Genomic DNA, 17,558 nt, shown 5'->3' with positions numbered 1-17,558 from the left:
AAACTAGAAATGAACTCTCCATTAATATCTCATGATTTCTAAAGTCGGGAGTGTGTGTTGCAAATACAATCTTACCTTGACTGCCATTGAGGTGGTTGCCAGCAAGTCAGGATGTACGCAACTGCAGCCACTGTTAACTGTTGCTGGGCTGAGCTGATGTGATGAGACTACGAATTGCAGATCTCATCATCGTCGTCATCATCCTGATTACCAACCACATATGTGCATAAGTGCAAAAAGAAACTTTGAAGACATTGCAGAGGACCAAAGTCAAGGTAATACCCATACAAATCTGAATACGACTCCAAATGCTTCTCAATATTTGGTAGCCTTCCTTCAGACTTCAGAAAGGAACCCCACACAATCTTTCCAATCTCATTAAGTACTTAAATGCCCTTCCAATCAGGGATCTGGAAGTCCGTTGCCTAGCTCCAACCATGAAGTTAAAATGTATCCATCTATGAGAGACATGTATTTGGAAATGGGAGATGGATGTTGCCTGTTTCCCTGTCCAGACTTTTCTTCCAGAAATTCTGGAAATTTTGTTGGGCTTTGCGCGCTGTTCCCACAGGGAGGGGAGAGTTTGAAAATTTGCAGACACATGAGTGGCTATATGTGTTGCATGAGGAAATGTGTCGGGAGACCACGCACAGCAGCATAATGGCAAGTGGACAGCTGAGAACTCTACTCGAAGTTTACTAACAAGGCAGAATTCTCGCCTCTTCCACCAGTGGTTTCCTGTTCTACTATTGGGGACACCATTCTTCCGTTCTACCACTCATTGTTCGCAGGAACTTAGCCAGGAGGGTAATCCCTGCAAAGGCTTGTTCAACTGTCCCTGTGGCTCAGTACTGTGAGACCCTGCACTCTAAATGCACAGCAGCCCTTCAAGCATGTGCAAAAGTTGTTTATGCCTCAGCAAAAAGGAATTCCCCTGGTCAAGACCAGACGCATTAATGGAAAAAACTACTACAAGAATGATTTGTTAGAGGGGTGGGCTACTTACATTGCTACACGCTACTCCCTAGCCACTCATGTAGACAACGCGTAATGCAGGTGGAAAGTTGACAGATAAAACTGAATTGGAAAGCAGGATAGTCTCCTACGCAAATTCAGTATGCAAATATAATAAAATGTGAGGAGAAAGGCCTGAAATAGGCTGCCGCCTCGCAATGTGTATCAATGTATAACATAAAATTCATTGCTAACTTATATGAGAACTTTGAACGACTGCAGAAAACCAAGAAAAACAAATTCTTTCTTTCTTTTTTTCTTACTTTGACCCAGAAGCATTATCATACCATTCCTTCTTCTTCTTTATGTCAGCTGTATAATTCTTGCTAAGGATTTAATTTGTAAATTTTCCAGATCGCGCTTACAGAAAAAGGCGCCGTGTTTCTGAAAACCAGGAAATTGAAGACCGCCTTGAGTCACTTATTCTCAGAGTGGGAGAAAAGGTAAATATTTTACGGCATTTTGAACAATCTGAGCATGACTAACATGTGTACAAAATGATTTAAGATCATAGATCTTGAGGTTTATAACTTACGGTTTCAAGAACTAACAACAGTGTATTCAAAGTAAAAACATGTAGCCTATTTTTAACACATTTTTAAGTATTCTTACACCTAACCATAAGTTCCTCTTGGCAGAACCACTAGTTCAGAAAGTTTCAAATGTATTGTCTGTCTCATTCTTATTTGTTACCTTCACCTTGTTCATTTTTCTATATTTGCTAAATATATTTTTTCAGCCCTATTCTAATTATTAGCTATGATATACAAGTTTCACATCTTGACATTGTAAATTACTTTGGAATCTTTTTGTGAATATGATAACCATAAATTACATTGGATGTATTACTTCATCAAAATATTTAGAAGTGAATGTGAGCTACTGATATTTTGGGATACTTTAATTTACCATCCTACTACATTTCTTCACTGAAGATAATTCATGACTGCAAGTTAGGTTTTTGAAAGATTTACTATGTTCTTGAGTATTTTCCACATATTTTGTGTTCAGTTAATTGGCCATAGATATTGTTGCTTGGTAACACTACGGAAATTAACAATTTCTCTTTGTTTGTTTTGGCCACAACTCTAGTGTTCAGAATATATACATTCCAGAGAACTGAAATCCACAGGCCAATTTGTTTAGTAAATGTGTAGATAAAGTACAAGAAAAGCTTGTAATTCATTGCCTGAGGTGTCACAGACAAGTAATGGACATGAGCCCCCGACAATGTGGTTTCAGGAAAGAGAAATTCACCAGGGGTGCAATAACTCACACAACGCATATTGTGTTATCGCTTAATATAACAAGTATGTTATACAGATAAGGATGGATGTTGTTGAGGTGTTTGATAATTTATGGTTCAAAAGATTGAAGCAAATGGTCTACTACCCAACTAATAACACTATGAGCCTTTTGGAAGAGGTGTGTGTGTGTGTGTGTGTGTGTGTGTGTGTGTGTAACGTGTCATCTCCAATCTCCTATGGATCCTCACTCCCCGGACTTTACTGTAGCAGACTGGTTTCTTTGGGGAGCAGCAAAATCTGTATTGTACCACATTCTCCCACTCACGCTTTGTGATTTAAAAACTGAAGTAACTGTCACTGTAACAACAGACCGGCAGTTGCAATTTGAATGTTACGGAAAGATAATTGTGAAAAATATCACCAACGGCTGCTTGCAGGTTTCTGCTTGTAGACCAAAGTTCTGTGATGTCGACGTAGAGCCATTACTGAACCAGCTTCATAATATAACAAACACTAGAGCCTGCATTGTCTGCACAGATGATCTGCTAATTACAGTATCTGCTAACACAATGGCTAAGTTAGAGGAAAATAGTAGGAAAGTTCCCAAAAGACTAAGTAATTGGTGAGTTGAAAACAAGTTAACAGTATCAAAACAGTTTGTGTGTTACTAAAAGGACATTTTCAAGGTTGTGAAACCCTACAGTCAGAATAAATGACCAGCCTGTGAAAACATAAGAAGAATATAGGTGCCTTGGTATAAATATCAACAAAAAATGAAACGTATCATGTATGTGTAGAAATCATTCACCAGAGAGGCATTAAAATCCTGAACAAAGTAGCAACAATTGTCCAAAGAAGCTTTCAGTTGCCCCCAGGTTGAAGAAGAATGTACCACAGTGCAACTGTAATCACTATTGTGGGTTACAGGTTAAGCATTTGGGCTCATAGAACCATAAAGGTACGGACAGCACAAACTCTACAGCTAGTAAAGAGAAGTGTACTGTGCCTGACAGAAGTGTATACAACAACACCAGCTGAGGCACTGCTGGTGATGTTGGCCTTCTTACCTGTGGATGTAGCCATAAGAAAGAGAGGTGCACAATATTGGCACAAAAAGGGTGGGTGTGATGAGTGGGGGAGATACTGAGCCCAAACACCACATCAAATAAGGAAATATTTCTTTCCTAGCATAAAAGAAAGATCCAGAATGTCATAATTCCTTCCAACCAAGGGAGCGCTACACTACCTGTTGCGACATGGTCTATATCTCAGCTACTTATTGAAAATGTGAGAAAGCACAACAGACACCTGTGAACGTGGAGCAGGCCGGAGTGACCGAGCGGTTCTAGGCGCTTCAGTCTGGAACCGTGCGACCGCTATGGTCGCAGGATTGAATCCTGCCTTGGGCATGAATGTGTGTGATGTCTTTAGGTTAGTTAGGTTTAAGTAGTTCTAAGTTCTAGGGGACTGATGACCTCAGATGTCCCATAGTGCTCAGAGCCATTTGAACCTTTTATAATGTGGAGCAATCAGCACACCAGATCACATTGTCTGGAAGTGTGCCATTACACAAGATGTTACAGACCAGCATAGGAATCTCTTTTGTAATACATCTGTAACATAATAAGGAATGAGGAACTGTGGCATAAGCTGAACTTCCTGATACCCAGAATATCAGGTTGTGAACTGCAAAAGTACATGAGCAAGAGACAAACAAGAAGAGGCCATACATCATGACAACAAGACACTCCTTGGCGGATCATCAAACATGAGCAACCTTGTGGGGGCAGTGAGGAGATGAGCCTTGGGAAGGACTAGGAAGTATTTCCTGATATCATGACAGCCATCTCTTACACCTCAGGTGGCACAGTAGTACGACCCCTGAGAATCCTGAGTTGTGTCTCAGCGTGCCAGGACTAAATATCCAAACAAATGAGAAACCAACTGCTGTGGTGTAGTGCTGTGTAATGTTATACAGTAGTGCAGTCCATGATCATAAGTTACAAAAGTTATGATGTAGCAATGCACGTAGTAAAGTAGACCAGTAATATGTGCCTTGTGTATGTTGTGATGTAGCAATGCAGTGTAGTAAGGTAGACCAGTAACATGTGCCTTCTGGATTCCAGATGAACTTATATTTGTGTGCCAGATGTCCAAAAGTTAGTATATAGATTTTTTTTATTATTTTTTATACAAATATTTTGTGTAGATGTTTTGTTTATCTTAAACACTTTAATGCTTACTTATACTAACCCATGTTAAAATATTACATTCTGATTCATGCCAAATCATGGGCAACATTTGGTCTGTTCTTGTATGTACATAACAGACTAAAAGAAAATACAAGTAAATAAACACATTCCTGTAATATAGTTTGTATTGTAGAAAATTCCCGTGGGATTAAATTGTTATATGAGGACTAAAAATTACACTTTGACTCAATAGATCATATAGAGATCTGCCTGCTTCAGAAGTCTGCCATATAAGACAACTTTTTTGTGAGTTTGTGCATGACGAGCATAGGACCCCAAGCCACTGCAATACTATTTGCTTTGTCCACACTCATAGTCTGGTCGTTAGCATCACTTTCTCAGATCACAGTGTCCCATGTTTGATTCCTCGCTGGGTGGAAGACTTTCTTAGCTCGGGACTGGGTGTTTGTGTTGTCCTAATCATTTCAAATCTTTTCATCAGTGCACAAATCACCAAAGTGGTGTCATAGAGAAGAACTTTCACTTGGCGGTTCAACTGCCCAAGATGAGTCTCCCAGCCAGTAACAGCGTACAAGCACATCATTTCAGTTCAGTTCTTCTGTTCCTGTGTTAAGATTCGACTCTCTGACTATCTATTTTCTCATACTTATTCTGTAGAGCAGATTACTTGCTTACAACCTAGGTGGGTCACAGACTGTTGATTCTGGCTTGCCCCATTTTGTTTCTTTTTTTTTTTTTTGTACGCCATATAGTTCAGTTAACTTGTGTTTGGTCCCCACATCTGAAGTTGACCTCCACGTTTCAGAATATTTTACAGATCATGCAGGGAGGATCATTCAGTACCCGGCGTGTGGGGTATCGCCAGTACCCATATGGTAATAGCCCCCGGACCACACATGGATTGCACTATTGATGCCCGAGCTGTTCTGTGTGCATGCTGAGGAGTAGGTGCCTGTTCATTTGGGAGCTCCAGGACTCCTGGCAGTGGCCAACAAGCTCATTGGCCTTCTCTCATCTGGAGGTTTGGAGTATGCTGCATTATGGCAGATTTTTGGCATCGTGAAATGACTATGACTTGAGTCCCCAGTAATCTTTTGAGACTGGCTGCAGTTCAGCACTGATCATTAAAACCCAAGGAACTGTGAGGAAAACAAAACCAGTTGACATACGGGCATATCTGTCCATTCCTAGTTTTCATCCGAACAGATGGAAAGATCTTTCTCTCTACTGAACCAATTTTCTTTGTGGAGAATAGTTTTTTAAAAAAATTAGAGAACTCTTTTTCTGTAGTGAATGATGGGAGTAGTGTATCAGGAGGTTTTGGCAAGTATAGTAATCCACTATGAAGAATCGTCTCAGCAAAAAATTACCATGAAAGAGGATACAGGTAGAAATAGTGTAAGGTGGAATTAGAGACTGTCCGCACTGCTTTATTTTGGTTCAGATGCTTCAGGAGGGCTGAGATATGTTGGCTGTGAACCTGCAGCATCTGCCTATTGGGCACGCCTATTTGCACTGTGATTCCTCCGGTTGAAGGTGTCGTGGCCTGCAGGGAATATGCAGCCACTGGCAAAGACAATGTCATCATCAAGACAAATTATCTTTCAATATTCCGGTGTCTGTGTGCAGAACCTTTAAAATGGGCATCTGTTGTCATTGATACAGCTTGTGTGAACTGCTATAGCAGAGAAGGAATAAACTTTGAAATATGGAGGAGTTGAAACAAGAGTTCATTCTAAATCATTTCCTAGTTTGAAGTAGAAGTTCTGATCTTTCATTTAGCATTCACTGAAAGACGGAATGAAGTCCAGACATGTTGGATGTTCGAACACAATGGTGACATGGAGGATCCGGACCATCAGAAACTAAGCAACTGGACAATAATTCATCAAGAAAAGATGTGTGAGGTAACAGATGACAATCTGAAATGGTGTTCAATGCATACTCAAACAATATAAAACATACCCACAGCTTTTACCGCAACAGTTCATAAATTTTATGCCACATGTTCCATCTTAATTAAGACAGAAAATCGTACCCTTCCCCCGGCAGCAAGTAATGTACCCGTTACTGTCAGACCCCACAAGAAACACAACATGGTGCAGGGATTAATTTTGCACTGAGACTTAACACTGCAGGTGGATGAAGAACTTCACTGTAGCTTGGAGATACGACGGATCGACTTCATACATTTTAGTCATAAAAACCTACCAGGCAGCAAGGGATACACTGTGAACACTTAGAGAGGCAGATATCTACTTTTTACATCATGTATGGTTCCTGAAGAGGGGCAGCAGCCTTTTCAGTAGTTGCAAGGGCAACAGTCTGGATGATTGACTGATCTGGCCTTGTAACACTAACCAAAACGGCCTTGCTGTGCTGGTACTGCGAACGGCTGAAAGCAAGGGGAAACTACGGCCGTAATTTTTCCCGAGGGCATGCAGCTTTACTGTATGGTTAAATGATGATGACGTCCTCTTGGGTAAAATATTCCGGAGGTAAAATAGTCCCCCATTCGGATCTCCGGGCGGGGACTACTCAAGAGGATGTCGTTATCAGGAGAAAGAAAACTGGCGTTCTACAGATCGGAGCGTGGAATGTCAGATCCCTTAATCGGGCAGGTAGGTTAGAAAATTTGAAAAGGGAAATGGATAGGTTAAAGTTAGATATAGTGAGAATTAGTGAAGTTCGGTGGCAGGAGGAACAAGACTTCAGGTCAGGTGACCACAGGGTTATAAACACAAAGTCAAATAGGGGTAATGCAGGAGTAGGTTTAATAATGAATAGGAAAATAGGAACGCGGGTAAGCTACTACAAACAGCTTAGTGAACGCATTATTGTGGCCAAGATAGATACGAAGCCCACACCTACTACAGTAGTACAAGTTTATATGCCAACTAGCTCTGCAGATGACGAAGAAATTGAAGAAATGTATGATGAAATAAAAGAAATTATTCAGATAGTGAAGGGAGACGAAAATTTAATAGTCATGGGTGACTGGAATTCGAGTGTAGGAAAAGGGAGAGAAGGAAATGTAGTAGGTGAATATGGATTGGGGCTAAGAAATGAAAGAGGAAGCCGCCTGGTAGAATTTTGCACAGAGCACAACTTAATCATAGCTAACACTTGGTTTAAGAATCATGATAGAAGGTTGTATACATGGAAGAACCCTGGAGATACTAAAAGGTATCAGATAGATTATATAATGGTAAGACAGAGATTTAGGAACCAGGTTTTAAATTGTAAGACATTTCCAGGGGCAGATGTGGACTCTGACCACAATCTATTGGTTATGAACTGTAGATTAAAACTGAAGAAACTACAAAAAGGTGGGAATTTAAGGAGATGGGACCTGGATAAACTGAAAGAACCAAAGGTTGTACAGAGTTTCAGGGAGAGCATAAGGGAACAATTGACAGGAATGGGGGAAAGAAATACAGTAGAAGAAGAATGGGTAGCTTTGAGGGATGAAGTAGTGAAGGCAGCAGAGGATCAAGTAGGTAAAAAGACGAGGGCTAGTGGAAATCCTTGGGTAACAGAAGAAATATTGAATTTAATTGATGAAAGGAGAAAATATAAAAATGCAGTAAATGAAGCAGGCAAAAAGGAATACAAACGTCTCAAAAATTAGATCGACAGGAAGTGCAAAATGGCTAAGCAGGGATGGCTACAGGACAAATGTAAGGATGTAGAGGCTTGTCTCACTAGGGGTAAGATAGATACTGCCTACAGGAAAATTAAAGAGATCTTTGGAGAGAAGAGAACCACTTGTATGAATATCAAGAGCTCAGATGGCAACCCAGTTCTAAGCAAAGAAGGGAAGGCAGAAAGGTGGAAGGAGTATATAGAGGGTCTATACAAGGGCGATGTACTTGAGGACAATACTATGGAAATGGAAGAGGATGTAGATGAAGATGAAATGGGAGATACGATACTGCGTGAAGAGTTTGACAGAGCACTGAAAGACCTGAGTCGAAACAAGGCCCCCAGAGTAGACAACATTCCATTGGAACTACTGACGGCCTTGGGAGAGCCAGTCCTGACAAAATTCTACCATCTGGTGAGCAAGATGTATGAGACAGGCGAAATACGCTCAGACTTCAAGAAGAATATAATAATTCCAATCCCAAAGAAAGCAGGTGTTGAAAGATGTGAGAATTACTGAACAATCAGTTTAATAAGCCACAGCTGCAAAATACTAACACGAATTCTTTACAGACGAATGGAAAAACTAGTAGAAGCCGACCTCGGGGAAGATCAGTTTGGATTCCGTAGAAATACTGGAACACGTGAGGCAATACTGACCTTATGTCTTATCTTAGAAGAAAGATTAAGGAAAGGCAAACCTACGTTTCTAGCATTTGTAGACTTAGAGAAAGCTTTTCACAATGTTGACTGGAATACTCTCTTTCAAATTCTAAAGGTGGCAGGGGTAAAATACAGGGAGCGAAAGGCTATTTACAATTTGTACAGAAACCAGATGGCAGTTATAAGAGTTGAGGGACATGAAAGGGAAGCAGTGGTTGGGAAGGGAGTAAGACAGGGTTGTAGCCTCTCCCCGATGTTATTCAATCTGTATATTGAGCAAGCAGTAAAGGAAACAAAAGAAAAATTCGGAGTAGGTATTAAAATCCATGGAGTAGAAATAAAAACTTTGAGGTTCGCCGATGACATTGTAATTCTGTCAGAGACAGCAAAGGACTCGGAAGAGCAGTTGAACGGAATGGATGGTGTCTTGAAGGGAGGATATAAGATGAACATCAACAAAAGCAAAACGAGGATAATGGAATGTTGTTGAATTAAGTCGGGTGATGTTGAGGGTATTAGATTAGGAAATGAGACACTTAAAGTAGTAAAGGAGTTTTGCTATTTGGGGAGCAAAATAACTGATGATGGTCGAAGTAGAGAGGATATAAAATGTAGACTGGCAATGGCAAGGAAAGCGTTTCTGAAGAAGAGAAATTTGTTAACATCGAGTATCGATTTAAGTGTCAGGAAGTCATTTCTGAAAGTATTTGTATGGAGTGCAGCCATGTATGGAAGTGAAACATGGACGGTAAATAGTTTGGACAAGAAGAGAATAGAAGCTTTCGAAATGTGGTGCTACAGAAGAATGCTGAAGATTAGATGGGTAGATCACATAACTAATGAGGAGGTACTGAATAGGATTGGGGAGAAGAGGAGTTTGTGGGACAACTTGACCAGAAGAAGGGATCGGTTGGTAGGACATGTTCTGAGGCATCAAGGGATCACCAATTTAGTACTGGAGGGCAGCTTGGAGGGTAAAAATCGTAGGGGGAGACCAAGAGATGAATACACAAGCAGATTCAGAAGGATGTAGGTTGCAGTAGGTACTGGGAGATGAAGAAGCTTGCACAGGATAGAGTAGCATGGAGAGCTGCATCAAACCAGTCTCAGGACTGAAGACCACAACAACAACAATGTTGAGACTTGCTACATAACAAACTAGACACCTAGACATTGATTCTCTGCTCTTAGGGTACCTGCTTTAGAGAAGGTCAAAATCACATTACTGCTGCAATGTGAAACTGGATTTCCCACCCCTGATGTATGCTAGCACTTGTGTATATGCCTTCCCATACACATTCAACGTTAATTATGGAGACTGTAGCAGGCCACTTCGTGAAAATTCATCATGTGTACTACCACGTGTCTGTGTCAGATGTTGTAACAACCACCCTCCCCAATCCCCGAAGTTTCCTAATCTACTAAAGGAACATGAAATCCAGGAATTGGAGGTCACAGATCACCTCTCATATTTTTGAAGCTTGGGAAAAATATGGTTGTGTGTATGCTCTCTGTGATACCAAATTTTGTCACTACTATGGCCAGTTCATTAACAGCACCTGGTGTATTTACAGGGTTGCTACAAGTTCTGGAAATCAGGGAATTTCAGACGTGTCAGGAAATATCAGGGAAATTTGGGAAAAAAAGAAAAACACTGGATAAAATCTCATTTTCATCTCAGTAGATGAAATGGTTTGTTTACTGAGATGTTATGCATAGTCGCTGGCTGGGTGCAGCTGAGTACATGAGCCACTTCCTTACTCCTCATTCTTACTGATTCTTCCCTTTCTACCACTCCCCTCATCTTGCAGTCAGTGCTGCCACCACATCTTGCTGCTAGCCTAGCAGGTGCCGACGAGAGGCAGGTAGGCATAAGGAGTGGTTTGTTTGGATCTGATTCTCAGTGACTGTTGACGCAGCAGCCGGAGGCTCGAGTTGTGCCTGAATGATCATGTGAATGTGTGTGTGCTCTCAACTTCTGACAGAGGCAGTGGCCAAAAATTTAGTTGTGAGAGTGTGATTTTTTTTCTGTGTGCCTGTCTGCATCTCAGTGATCATATTTATGGTGAGTTGTTACCTATCCTCATTAGTACTGATTTTCAGATTATTCGTGCAAGTTATCTGTTGCACGGTTTCATCGTCGCACTCTCATTTTGTCAATGTGGTGTCTGTGACATGTAAACTGCTGGCCATACCAGTCGATTTTCATGATGGGCCAAAACCACTGGCCATTTCTAAGGGTATATCTAACAGATTGGGCCTGCCAGTCTGGTGCTCTTTATTTCCAACCAACGGGCAGGCCCTGCCCGTCGGATGTAGTCTCACTGATTCGCCTGCAGGCCAGGGTGGCATAATGTGTGTGGCGTAGTGTGGCAGATTTTCGTGGTTTATCTGTGGACTCAGGACTGCGATGCTTCTCGGGAGGCCAGAGGCTACGAGCAATGGATTTCAGGAACTGCGACTGTCTCAGTGCAAGAACATTGTACAGTGCAGAATTTTATAGACATTTTATGTACTCTAGTACATTTTGGCACTTCAAAAGTAGTTTCTAATATATAAAGTATTGATGGTAAGAGGAAGAAAATTGTGGCAGTTTGTACGCTATGTACTCAAGTATTTCGTGAAAGAAAAACCACACAATACCTGAAAAAAAAAAAGACATAACACAGTGGGCAATAACCGACAATAACAAACATAGTAAAACCAACATTTTATTGGCAGTCACTTACAGTGTTAGTTTGTACAACTCTTCTTTGCCTTGCACACTTCTTTCAACAGTCCTGCTTTTTTTCTGAAATCAGTGAAGATATTTTAAATCTGTCTTGCAACTAAAGTGAAATATGAATTTTTGTCACCAAATGTGTTTGTTTTATTGAAATAAAATAACATTAGTGGTCTTGATAAAACATACATACCATTGGGCTTGCTTTCTCCATCTAAAAACAGTTCAGTGCAAAACATGTTAATGTTAGTAGTTAAGATTCTTGCTTACATGTTTAGAAATACGGAAGTCCTTACATTTTTTGTCAACTTATGTGTTTACTTACCCTTGATATCTTTAAATTTGTCTCCCCAGAAGGCCAACAGCTCTTTTGTGGGTACGTGTGTGGGACGCACAGATCCCTGAGCATTACAGCCTTTATTCGTTTCCGGGCTGCTCTCCCGTACCCTTCCTTCTCCTTCCCTTTCCCTTTGCCCCTTCCTTTCCACATCTTGGTGGTGGTCTTTATGTCGACCTGGCTATCCTCATGACTTTGCTTCATCTTGCAGTTTTGGTTCGTTGTTTTTCCATCTCTTTTGGGTTTTCTATTTTGGTCTGCCTCAGGGGTTTGAAATCTGTCGAGTGAGTCAGATGGGGAAGAACTCCCTTCCTATTGTCTTTGGCGGGGGTTCCTCTCCCTCCCCCTCCTCCTCTCCCTCGACCTTGCCCCCGCCCCGCCCCTTCCCTCTCCCTTTTCCCCTTTCCCCACTAAAGCCCTTTTGCTTCTTTGCTATGTCACCAGCTTGGTAGCCAGCCCATGATCTGGCTGAGGCCTCTGATACCACAGTGATCACACTGCTGGTACCTGTGCTGTGAATGCCTTGTGCAAGCCTAGTAGTGGTTGCCTGCCTTTTCGGGACATCGGAACTCCCAGCAACAACTGTCCTGCCAGGCGGCCATGGCTGTGGCTGGGTGGTGCCCACAAGGTGAGCCCCTGTTCGTGGTGGGTGGTACCGAGGCTGATGTTTGGCACATGAAATGTGTTAAACTCTCCGATTGCTCTACTGCAGCCGCATCTCTTCCTTAACATAGTTCTGTCTCAGTTCCTGTTTCTGCCTTTCCAGCCTTACCCTCCTTGGATACACCATGGGAGGAGGGCCAGACGAGCCGGCTTGGGGCAAACCCCTTTACATTGTTCCCAGTCTGTACCAGGACTGATAGGGAGACTTTTGCCGCCACCAAACCCCTTTTCTGTGTAGAACATACTGAGAACAAGTTAGTTGAAGTTGAGTAATTAAGCAAGATTAGATCTGGTTCTCTCCTTATAAAGACAACTTCTGCCAGTCAGCCAGCCTCCCTCTGTGCCTGCAACCATTTAGGAGACAACCTCGTGGCTATTGCTCCCCGCAAGTCACGCAGTATGACACAGGATGTGTGTTTGATGATGAACTTTTGGCTAATGTGGAATGGCATGGCGTTCATTTCATCCAGTGTGCCCAGAAAGGCCCTAATGACCGTTGCATAGACACTGGCATTGTCATCAAGGCATTTTAGGATCATACCCTGCCTGAGAAGGTCAAGGTAATGGTGTACAGATGCAATGTGAAACCGTATATGCCACCTCCCACGCGTTGCTTCCATTGCCTCAAGTTTGGCCACATGTCCTCGCGATGCGATGCCACTCCCATCTGTGGTGACTGTGGCCACCCTCTTCATGTCTATGTATGGGGAGCCCTTGCACCCCACTGCCTAACTGTGTAAACTGCTCTGCTCTCCGTTCTCCCCACTCACCAGTGTCCAGTGTAGATGAAGGAAAAAAGAATTCAGGAAAGAAAGACCCTTGACCATCTCAGCTACATTGATGCCCGAAAGAAATTTGACAGACTTCACTGTGTAAATCTCTCCCCTACCTTTGCCTCAGTTATGCCTTCCTCTCCTCACCCCTCCCCCTTATCCCCATCCAGCCCCCACTTCCCATTCCTCACCCTCGGCAGCTCCCATCCCTTCCCCTCCAGGAACCACTCCTCCTCTTCCTCCTCCTCCTCCTCCTCCTCCTCCTCCTCCTCCTCCTCCTCCACCTCTTCCTCTTCCTCACAATGGAAAAAGTTCTCTTCTCGGGCTCCTGCTAGGGATGGGGCTCCATCTCAAAACACTCATTCCCTGCATTCTCAGGACAAAAAGCTTACATCCTTGGTATGGAGGAGAGACCCGCACTGTGAGGGCCCCAAATTCACTCTCTCTGTCTCATCCTGACATCATACTGATAATGCCTTCTCCCTCCCTCCTAGGGAAAATAAGAAGAAGCAGTGTAACTCAAAGGATGAGGCGTCCCAGAGGGCTTCGCCCCCTCCACGTCATCCCAAATCAGACCCAGTTTTTATGAATGTCACTCCATCCTCGATAGTGATGACTGCCGACCAAGTGACGTGACCTTCCCTTGGCTTCTTTATGTATCACTTGGACTCTCACCACATGATAATCCAGTGGAATTGCAACGGATATTATCACCACCTCCCGGAAATACAACACCTTGTTTCCTCCTACTCTTCGTTCTGTCTTGCTCTTCAAGAAACTCACTTTCGTGATGATCACTCTCTAATGTTTGATGTTACTGGGCGTTTTGTTGGAACTGTGCTGGCCCCAGAGTAGCATCTAGAGGGGTCTGCACTTTGGTTCGCAGCAGTCATTAGTGACTGGATCCCCCTTCCTTCCAACCTGGAAGTGATAGCGCTTAGAGTGCAGATGACTCCGGCAATCATTGTTTGCAGTGTCTACCTCCCTTCAGGTCGGCCACTTCTTTATGTTGAACTGTCTACCTTAATACAGCAACTCCTGCCCGTGTATCTCCTCCTTGGGGACTTAAGTGCACACCACCCCCAGTGGGGGCATGCCATTTTGTTGGGTAGGAGTCTTCTACTTGACCAATTTACTACAGACTTTGATTTGTGTCTCCTCAATGACGTTTCCCTTACCCACTTCAGTGCAGCTCATTGCACCTGTACTGCTATCAATCTCACAATCTTCTCCCCTGCTCTCGTGGCTTGCCTACATTGGTCACCCCATGATGATCTTTGTGACAGTGACCACTTTCTGCTGATTCTGTCATTCACCTGCCGCCGCCACATTGGGCATTCTGCATGGTTAGTTGGACTTTATATACATCTGCTGTGCACTTCGAAACCTCTCTCTCTAATTGCATTGATGTGGTCATGCAGGGCATCTGTGCCATTATTCTTCATGCTGCTGGCACTGCTTGTCCCTCTACCCAAAGGACCCCCTCATTGTCGACCAGTACCTTGCTGGACCAGGGACATAGAAGTCACTGTCCAGGACTGCTGACAGGTGCTGCGGTTATTTAAACAACACCTTTCTCGCTTTTAAGTGTCTTCATGCTAATGCTTGTTACCTTATTAAGTGGAGTAAAAAGGAATGCTGGGAGCACTATGTTTCCTCCCTGGGGACGTATGGCTCACCATTGCAGATTTGGTCCAATCTCTGTAACCGTCTGGGCTGCCAGCGACAGTCAACTGTCCAGAGCTTATCATCCAAGGCACTCTGTCTACTGATCCTTTGGTCTTTGCAGAACACCTCACAACACACTTTGTGACAGCATCGATGTCCTCTTCCTATCCTGCCACCTTTCTCTGGCAGAAACACGGAGTTGAACAGACCCCCCTTCTCTTTCAACCCTCACCAAGCTGAACTCTATAATGAACCCTTCACTGAATGGGAATTCTTCATATGACAGCTCCAGGCCGAGATTCCATCCACAACCAGATGATCGAACACTTGGACTTTACACAGAGGCAATATCTACTCAAGGTCTTTAGTCACATTTGGCTCATGGGTACCTTCCCCTCACAGTGGTGAGACAAGCCTGGGAAGAACTCAACGTCGCTCGGCAGCTGTCGCCCGATTAGCCTGATGAACATACTTTGTAAACTTATTGAGAGGATGGTTATCTTCCATTTATGAAGGGTACTCGAATCTCGAGGCCTTTTGTCACATATTGATGTGGCTTCTGGGAAGGACAATCTCTAGCTGACCATTTACTCAGATTGGAAACTACAATCAGACAGGCTTTTACTAATGGTCAGCACCTTGTCATGGTTCTTCTTTGACTTAACATAAGGCATACGACACAGCTTGGCATCATCACATTTTAGGTACCCTCTGTGACTGGGGCTTTTGCAGGCCCCTTCTGATTTTTTTTCGCGAGTTTTTATTCCACCGGCCCTTCCAGGTCCCAGTTGGCACTTCACTCAGCACCCCTCGGATTCAGGACAATGGTATCCCAGAGGGTTCTGGATGAAGTGTCAATACTCTTTTCCTCATAATCATCAATGTACTTGTAACCTCTGTTGTTCTTCATATATCTCAGTGTTGTATGTTGACGATTTTTGCATCTGATGCAGCTGCCACTTAGTAATATCTGCTGAGTGCTGGCTCCAAGGCACCATCCGACAGACCCCTGCCTTGGGCTGTCTCCCTTGGCTTCCAATTTTCAATTTTCTCTCTGTCCAAAATGTGGGTTATGCATTTTTGTTGTCAATTCATAGTACAACCTGATCCAGAATTTTATTTAGGTGACCAGTTCTAAATGATGCAGCACAGTCCCATTTCTTGCGCTTTTTTTTTTTTTTTTTTTTTTTAAAAAAAAGTTTATGTGGCTGCCCCATATTCGCTGCCTGAAGCTTAGTGCTATCTGCCTCCTGGCTCATGCATCTTGGGGTGTAGACCATGCCACTCTTCTCCATCTTTACTGTGCTCTTGTCTTGCCCAGACTAGATTATGGTTGTCAGGTTTATGGCTCAGTGGCTCCTTCCACTTGAAAATACCTGATCCTGGTGACCATTGTTGGGTATGTCTAGCTATTTGTACCTTTCGCTCTAGTCCTGTTGACAATCTCCTCATAGAAGTGGGGATTCCCCCTCTACAAATATGATGAAACCATCTCCTGGTTTCTTACGCAATCCCTATTCACAGATTCCCTGACCATCCTGTGTTCTCTGTCCTCTTTGTAAGCGAGGGACGTCTCCCTCCTGATCACTGCCCATGGGTAAGATTGCCAGTTGGAATGTGTCTCACTTCCCCCTGTCAGATCTCCATCTGCATTCACAGAAATGTGCCCCATGTATTTCTTTTCACACTCCCTCTTGGGTGATGTCTAGACAACAGATTAGGACCGACCTATTCCAGGGTCCTAAGGTCTCTGTCGCCCCTATTGTGTTTTGGTGTCTTGTACATTCCATCCTTGCAGAGTTCCAGAGTGCTGTCTTCTTCTACACTGATGCTTCTAAGACGACAGGCAAAGCAGGATATGCTTTCACGTCTCCTACTGGCTTAGAACACCATTTATTTCCGGAACCATGTAGTGTGTTTACAGCAGAGCAGCTAGCCGTTACTCAGGCCTCCCTCCACAGTGTTTTAATATGTACCAACTCATGGAGCAGCCTGCTACTCTCGTCATCCTTTGGTCTCTTGTATTAATGACCTCCTCTCCTTTGGCTGTGCCTGCTCAGTTGGCCTACTCAGTTGGCTTTTTCTGGGTCCCAAGTCATATGGGTATCCCAGAGAATGAACTGGCTGACTGTTTGGCTAGATAAGCTGATACTCATCCTCCATTCCCTTTCATGACTCCAGTTGCAGATGTGCAGATCTATGTCAAATCTCTCTTTGCCCAAAAGTGGAATGACTTCTGGTGCACTACTGCTCTCAGTAATAAACTCCGCACAATCAAGGAGGCTGCTGCGCTTCGGTGCTTTTCCTCCCGCTCCTCTCAGAAGGAGTCCACTGCTTAATGCTGTCTTCACAATGGTCGTACCAGGCTCATCCATTTTTTCCTCCTGTGTAGCGAACCACTCCCACAACATGGTTGTGGAGCCAGACTGATGGTATCCCACATATTGGTGGAATGTATACTTCTTATGGCCTTTTGCCTTCCTTAATTTTTATATTAGCAGACAATTGACGGATGGTTGATCTGGTCCTCAGTTTCCTCTGTGAAATTGTTTACTTCCAGATATAAGGTTTTGCTTTACTCCTGGAGCAGAGGCAGGATGGTTGTGGTTGTGG

The 17,558-nt window shown here is 43.2% G+C and overlaps 1 protein-coding gene across 1 annotated transcript in view; it reads left to right on the top strand.

Moving 5' to 3' along the window:
- Positions 1–17,558, top strand: part of LOC126199332 (nuclear cap-binding protein subunit 1) — a 204,867-nt gene that overhangs the window by 7,417 nt on the left and 179,892 nt on the right. Inside the window, exon 2 of the mRNA XM_049936182.1 lies at positions 1,369–1,457. Within this exon, the coding sequence (XP_049792139.1) occupies positions 1,369–1,457 (89 nt within the window). The remainder of the gene's footprint in view (positions 1–1,368; positions 1,458–17,558) is intronic.

This window comes from Schistocerca nitens, chromosome 8 (genome assembly GCF_023898315.1).
Source record: "Schistocerca nitens isolate TAMUIC-IGC-003100 chromosome 8, iqSchNite1.1, whole genome shotgun sequence".
NCBI lineage: Eukaryota > Metazoa > Arthropoda > Insecta > Orthoptera > Acrididae > Schistocerca > Schistocerca nitens.
The sequence above is the reverse complement of the archived record's forward strand: the minus strand, read 5'-3'. Positions and strand labels throughout refer to the sequence as shown.